The sequence below is a fragment of the Parasteatoda tepidariorum genome, chromosome 6 (genome assembly GCF_043381705.1).
Source record: "Parasteatoda tepidariorum isolate YZ-2023 chromosome 6, CAS_Ptep_4.0, whole genome shotgun sequence".
Lineage (NCBI taxonomy): Eukaryota > Metazoa > Arthropoda > Arachnida > Araneae > Theridiidae > Parasteatoda > Parasteatoda tepidariorum.
Genome location: NC_092209.1, coordinates 21566122 through 21573440, shown reverse-complemented (window position 1 = coordinate 21573440; position 7319 = coordinate 21566122). Strand labels below are relative to the sequence as shown.

General features: G+C 31.6%; 1 protein-coding gene across 1 annotated transcript in view; it reads right to left on the bottom strand.

The window, feature by feature from the left end:
* Window positions 1-7319, bottom strand: part of LOC122268288 (probable chitinase 10) — a 150299-nt gene that overhangs the window by 127328 nt on the left and 15652 nt on the right. The window contains exon 2 of the mRNA XM_071181735.1: window positions 2251-2324. Within this exon, the coding sequence (XP_071037836.1) occupies window positions 2251-2324 (74 nt within the window). The remainder of the gene's footprint in view (window positions 1-2250; window positions 2325-7319) is intronic.

Below are 7319 nucleotides of genomic sequence, written 5' to 3'. Positions count from 1 at the left end.
ACAACACATGGTTTTAGCCCTCTGGTGGGAAAGACTTTAAAACAAAACTTACAACAGTTACTTTTCTCAACAACTGAAATTTAGAATAGTGTGATTAAGAAAAATATGTGAACTGTTTGGAATTTCAAATTAATATTGAAATGCACAGGTTTAGAATTTTCTACAGTGAAAAGTTTTCGGAACTTCAGTGTTCAAAAAAGTATACAAAAGCTAAACGTTAAGAACGTATCCAATGAGCGAGTAAAGCGAGCATCGGATTGCAAAGCAATCCGTCCGAAATGAACTTCGAAAGCAGTTCCGAGGGTTGGCGAGCGCCAGCGAGCAGGGGGCGAAGCCTCCTAGTTAAATAAATAAATAATTAAATAAATAAATGAATAAATAAATAAATGATTTAAAAAAACGGATTACTTATAAAGAATCGCCAAAAAATTGAACAAAAATTTCGGGTTGAAATGAAACTCCAGTTACTTCGTAAAGAAAAAAGGAAAACGTTTCATGCACCAAACTTGAGACCAAGACTTAGGAGTGAGTGATAAGCTCAAGCCTAAATTCACGAGGCTAGTCTTAGGACTACTCGGCCGAAAGTGGACGTAGCTCGCAGAAGAGCAAGCCAACCATCAGTCAGAATAAAAAACTAGTGAGAGTAAATATTTTTTCAAGCAATTTAATTACATAATAATAAAAATAATACTAATTAAACAATTTAAAAAATACATATATCGTCCAGTAAGTTTAAGCGAAACCGGTTTTTCGTACTACTGCCATAGTAAGGCCTTTCCCTTTACTATAGTATCCCATTATAAAATTACAATTGAAGTTCAAGGGGAAAGAAGGGTTTCGGAGAGACTGCGAAAAGGAGGCATCCACGCGCTTCCCTTGTTTTTTTTTCTTAAAATCAGCTTTCATGGACAGAAACTGTTCCTCCAAATTGATTTTCAATTCCATAAGAAATGAATGAAAACTAAGAATATAAAAAATTTCTTTAATAAACGTCGCTACGCTCCTTTGCTTCGAAAGTAAAATGCTTGGTTAAAATTTATAATTACTGAAAACTGTTTTTCTGAAGATTATTCACAGCGTAACAAATTTGAATATTTTTTTCTTCTGATTTTTAGTTGAAATTTGAGATTTAGTAAAAACAAAAAGTACTTGATTCACGTTGAAAATCCAAATTTATTTATAGGGGAAAAGACGCCAAACTTCTTGTAATCTCACTTCCTAATTCATCAAGAACATTCCAAACTTCGGAAAGGTAGATAAGGCTTTTATCACCAATAATGACGCTAAATTGCCAAGATCAACAAATTAGTCGACAATATGGTGAATTTCCATTCTGAATAACAACAACTATACTTTGCCTGCAATTTCTTATTGTGTGTAAAATACAGGAATATTTAATTTTCTTATTCGTGCATGTCGAGGTTACGTTAATTTTCTTGAATCCGTAATTAAGTTATGACAACAATAAAATGTTCTCCAAAAATGCGTCACAGTAGCGTATTTATTATTTATAATCTTATTTGAATTCGAATCAAATAATAGCATACCTGCCAACTCTTCCGGATTTTCCGGAAGATTTTATTTTTATATTTAAAGTGGTAGTAAATATATACTATTTTTTTCTTTTATAAACTTAATTTTAAATGATTTAGTTCACTACTATTCTTACAAAAATTAAGCACATATATTAATATGCGTTACTATCATGGTTGTCAACTTAAGGTTTCTCAAATACAACGTATTTGTTTGCTTAAAATTAAAGTTTTAATTCCATTTTAATACCACTGGGAAAAATAATAATGGAAAGGATTAAAAGTTGGCAGGTATGTAATAGTATTAGCAAAATTATTTATTAATTACTTTATAACTACAGCAAAACTTGCAGTGAAATCTTACTTCATCGACAACATTCTAAACTTCGGATAAGGAAGATAAGACTTTTATCACCAATAATGTCACTAAAGCTGCCTAGATCATCAGAATAGTCGCCAATATGGTGAATTTTTCATTGTCAATAAGAGCACCTATACTTTGGCTGTAATTATTATGTGCTGTTAAAGTACGGGAATAATTTTACTGTTTTAAAACGTCCACATCGAGTTCTGTTCATTTGCCTGAATCTGTATTTGCTATGACAACAATAAACGATATGGTCTCCAACGACGCGTCACAGCAACGTATTGATTACTTACAATCTTATTCGAATTCAAATCAGATAGTTAAAATATTTAAAAAAAAATTACTCATTACTTCTTTATTTTCTATGCCAAGAATATCGCCACCAAATAAATCAGGATTCTCAATTGGTAGATCTCCAAGAAATTCTGAAAAAAAGGAAATTGAAATATTATCGTGCACGTGTACAATATATGACTCGGCAAAGTTTGTAAAATCAAAATACATTGTAGTTAGAATCAGAAAATGAAAGAAATAGTTAATTCTATAAAAAAAAGTTAATTCTATAAGATAGTTAATTCTATAATAAAGAAATAGTTCTCTAATTGCTATCTAATTTTGGAAGCTTCAGAAAATATTTTTCTCAGTGGTAGGAAAGACAGTGTTTTAATATTTTTATAAATTAGAATCTAACGAATTTTTGTAGACCACTTAGTACAAATAATTCAAATAGATCGATAGAAGGTCCAATAAGAAAGAGGTCATATTTTGAACTTCTGATTCTATTCTTTTTCAAAAATTTCTGCTCTGGTTAACGACCAGCAGGGAAAAAGTTTCGTAAAGACCTCATATCTTGAAGGGTGGGAAATACAGAGGAGTTCGAAGTAACTTTTTTTAGATTTAAATTCTAAGATCATACCTGCCGACTTTTAATCCTTTCGAGAATGATTCTCCCAAGTGGTAGTAATATGGAATTTAAATTACAATTTTAGCCAAAAACATACACTGTATTTTGGAGGAGCATAAGCGGAGTATCATAACAGCATTAAATATTAATATATATGCATAATGTTCTTAAAAACAGTGGTGGTTAAAAAGATAATAAATGCAAGGAACATATAGAAAGCATACTTTTTACTACCACTTTAAATATAGAAATAAAATTTTACGCCAAATGTGCAAAAATTGGCAATCATGTATGTAAAAGTATTAAAACTGAGTCCGTTTAGTCATTATATATCAAAACTGAAAAGAGTAAAAACTGGTAATAAATAAATTTCCTTTTTAGCTTCTTTTCGGAATAATAAAATATCCATAACTATACCAATTTTTTTTTAACGGATACAATTTATATACTGAATTGCTTCTTCCCCGATAAATAAAGAATGCAATGATGGCCATTAGCGTTTGAACCCGTTTGGTTGAAGCATTTTTTGCAAGTAGGGGTCTCGCGATGTTAAACTCTACTGTCAGCCGATAGGTTCCTTCGGTTTAAATTAAAAGCAGATTCTGGTGATGCCAATTGCCTCATTGAAATAAGTAATCATACAAACAGCGAGATATCTACTTCAAGCTAAAGTACAGCGGACGTCTTAGTTGTTGATCTCTCTCAACTCCCTTTTAAGTCATTTTAAGGTTTTCACACATCCACAGTTCATCTATTGTAGCACGATGGCCAAATGCCATTTTTTCACTACTCCATTTCGCACTCCTTCCCTTAATGCAGTGTTTCCCAAACTTATGACTTTTGCGTATCCTTTTAAAAATTTTCGTAACTCTGTGTACCACTAATAAAAAAATGATTGCATTTTTTACTATAAGAAATTCGCACAAAAGTTAAAAATCAAAACTGGCTGTTGACACCACTAATTATTAACTGCTAACTCTGCAAAATATAGCCAAAAGAAAAATACGTAATCGTAAATTTTCATCGCTAGCTTTGTTTTTAAATATAAATTTTTCGAAATTTTCGCTTGTTGCAAGATATTTCGCATAAGAACGAGTACCCCCGCTAAACTGTTCCCGTACCCCTGGGGGTACGCGTACCACACTTTGGGAAACACTGCCTTAACACGTTCACGCCGGGAAAAGTGAAAATACTGGTAGAAGAACTATTTCAGTGTTAAATAATACTCGGGAGGAGTTAATCTATTCTCAACAATAACAATTCACTGTAAGGAAAAAATTTAACGGCGGAGAAGCAATTCAATATAAAAATTGCATCCGTTAAAAACAATTGGTAGTTATGGATTTTTATTATTCCCGGGGAAAAAAAACTAAAAAATGAAATTTATTGTTACCAGTTTTTACTCCGGTGCGCTGCCAAGATGAGACAATCTAGCGTGACCCACCGGTGGGTCACCCCTGCGTGAACGTGTTAATGTAACCAGTTTCAACGTATGTATCCACTTCGAAAAGAGCCTGTATTGGCTCAGGTGCCCAGCTCCCAAACAAAGAAGAAGATAAATAAGGAATGGCATGAATTGTATAGTGTCATGAATAGATTTATACCTCCCGAAAATTATTGAAGTAATTTTAATACCAGTGCTTTTTCCGTCTAGCTGGCAAACTTGAAGTCCGCCCAGCATATACGTCAGATAAACGATTGATTTTTAAATCTCGCCTTTGACATCAAATCAAGAAAATTAGTAACGAAATGAGTTTGTATCACTTATATCTGCAGGGCTGAAAGTGAAGCTGGAAAGCTGGTAACAAATCCATTTCGAATAAAACTAGATAAGGGGAGTGAATCCATTCTTTTTTCCGAGCAATTTATCGATACCTTGAATAATAGTTTTATATATGTGCTACAGTTGTAAAAAATATTTTGGTAGTTACAGATATTTTATTTATCTCGATATAATTCAATTATAAAATGTCTTTCGTACTAGTTTTTGCTCTTTTCCGTCTTGATATGTAAAAAATTTAAGCCCTGCTTATCTGAATACGATGAAAATCTAAAATTGAATCAGAGTTCCCGTGGTACTGTAGAAATCCTAGCTCTTTTAGTAAATTTAGGTTAATGCTAAAAAATATTTCTTAATTAACTATACCATTTTGTTAAGTAGTTAAGCACATGGAATTTTCATGCATATATACTTTCCTTGGAAAACAATTTCCAGTGGTGCTTAAATAATAAAGAATACATAAATTAAAGAATAAATTAAAGAATAAATTAAATAGAAAATAAATTGTCGACATTTATTTAATATTCTTTACCACTTTTTAAAATTTACAAGGTCTTATTGAATTTGAAAGAGAAATTTGTCAACAACAGCAAATATTCAAGTTTTTTTATCGTCTGTAGAAAAGTAAGTTCACGAAATTTCATCATGCGTCCAAGCCTGCCTGAGCCCAGAAGCTTTTTTCAATAAATGAACTCGACTCATCTCTATTTCATACCTGCCAACTTTTAATGCCCTCGAAGGATGATTTTCCTCAGTGGTAGATAAATGGAATTTAAATTACAATTTTAGGCAGACACGCACGCTGTATTTTGAAAAAGCTTATTCAGCGCAGACTATAACTACACTTTGGACATCACTTCTTCTTCTTCTGTTTTCTGGCTTTAGGGCAACTGAGACTAGTTGTTCTTGGTAGTATAACTACTAAATATTATTTCATATAATTAATTATTTTTAAGAAAAAGTGGTGGTCAAAAAGATTATAAATTAAGTTTATTAATGCAAGGAATATGCAAAAAGCATACATTTACTACCACTTCAAATAAAGAAATAAAATTTTAAGCCAAATGCGTAAAACCTGGCAGGTATGCTAAACATGAAAGCTGAATCTTCGCATGTAAATTCGAAAATAATTATTAAGTTGAAGAGTTGGTTGCGTTTTCCTTTCTTGTTGAAAAATGCGCACATTTACATTTTAACTTTCTTAAATAATATTTAGATGAGCTAAAAGACTACCACTATTGTCTTTAAAATTAATCATATAAAGATTATCTTTTGCTCATTTCGGATCTGAGCCGCAACAGGATAGGCAACTATGATTATTATATGAATAGCAACCAATCGTAATGATGACGTGGCTATGATTTTAATTAAAATCAAAAGCGGTTTCTATTTCTTGTTTCAATTCCAGGAGTTTATGTTTAACATAGCTATAAGTAAAAACTATTCGGTTAGAAAAAAAAACGTGTCACTCTTATAACTTATGAAACGGATCGACAGATTTTTCTTTAGTAAAATGTTTACTAAAGAAAAATGTTCTGGGCTGCCAAACGCTTTTTACAAAAATTTATTGTAGTGGTAGCTAAGTTGTATTTTAAAATATGATTTTTTTTATTAATTTAAACTTTTTCCCCACCACTCCATATTAACGATTTAAAAGCTCCTACCCATTGCCACTTTGTTCCGGCTGAAGAAACTGTTACCAAAATTTTGAAAGCTTTCGTTTTAACCCTTTCGCGCCGACTGTCACAAATACGTGCCAACATGAATCCGTATCAATCAGAGTAAAAAAATAAAACTGGTAACCAAAGAAGTTCTTTAGCAGTTTATTTGTGGGTGGGGTAGTGATAGTTTGCTTTATTTAATTCATCACTATTTAGTTCGAATTAAAAATTGCATAGTTCCACTTTTATCACATATGGATTGGATGTGTTTGATTTAAAGTGAAAGCAAAAATAAATCTGTCAAATTAGCTATGCCCAAACTTAAGCTACCGCCTTTTATTTTTTACCAACCTGATATTGATTCCTTACCAATACATTTATGACTCACCCGTCCCGAAATGGTTAAATGTATACCACACTTTAAAATATTTTGCCGAGAGCGTAGTAGTTGCCAAGCATGAATGTTATGGCAATATCCTAAAGAAAGCTATTGAAATATATTTAAAGATTAACTGTAACTGTGGCGGAATAAGCTTATTATGACCCAACAGCGCACTTTTTCTGAAGAAACTTATCTTTTTTTCCCTCAAATTCGGAGTTATCGCCATCAAAATAGAGGGTAGACGAACTTTTGAAAATTGGCTTTTATTGTTCAATCTTAATTGAAAATTGGCTTTTATTGTTCAACCTCAATTGAAAATTGGCTTTTATTGTTCAACCTCAATTGAAAATTGACTTTTATTGTTCAACCTTAATTGAAAATTGGCTTTTATTGTTCAACCTTAATTGAAAATTGGCTTTTATTGTTTGAAAATTGACTTTAGTTTTAATGTTAACTGTTCGAAAATTTGGTACTCTATTGCGTCACGTTTCTGTTCATGTCTTTTGAATGATTGAATAAACTATTATAGATCCTTCATAAAAAGCTTCAGTCCTCCGTCCAAAGACAAATATGCGATATGGAGAGGATTCTAGATTAATGTAATTTTTTGTAATTTGATGATCGTTAATGATGAACAAAAAATTCAAATATGTATAAAACATTCTACGTGTTCAGAATTTTTAGATTACTTTT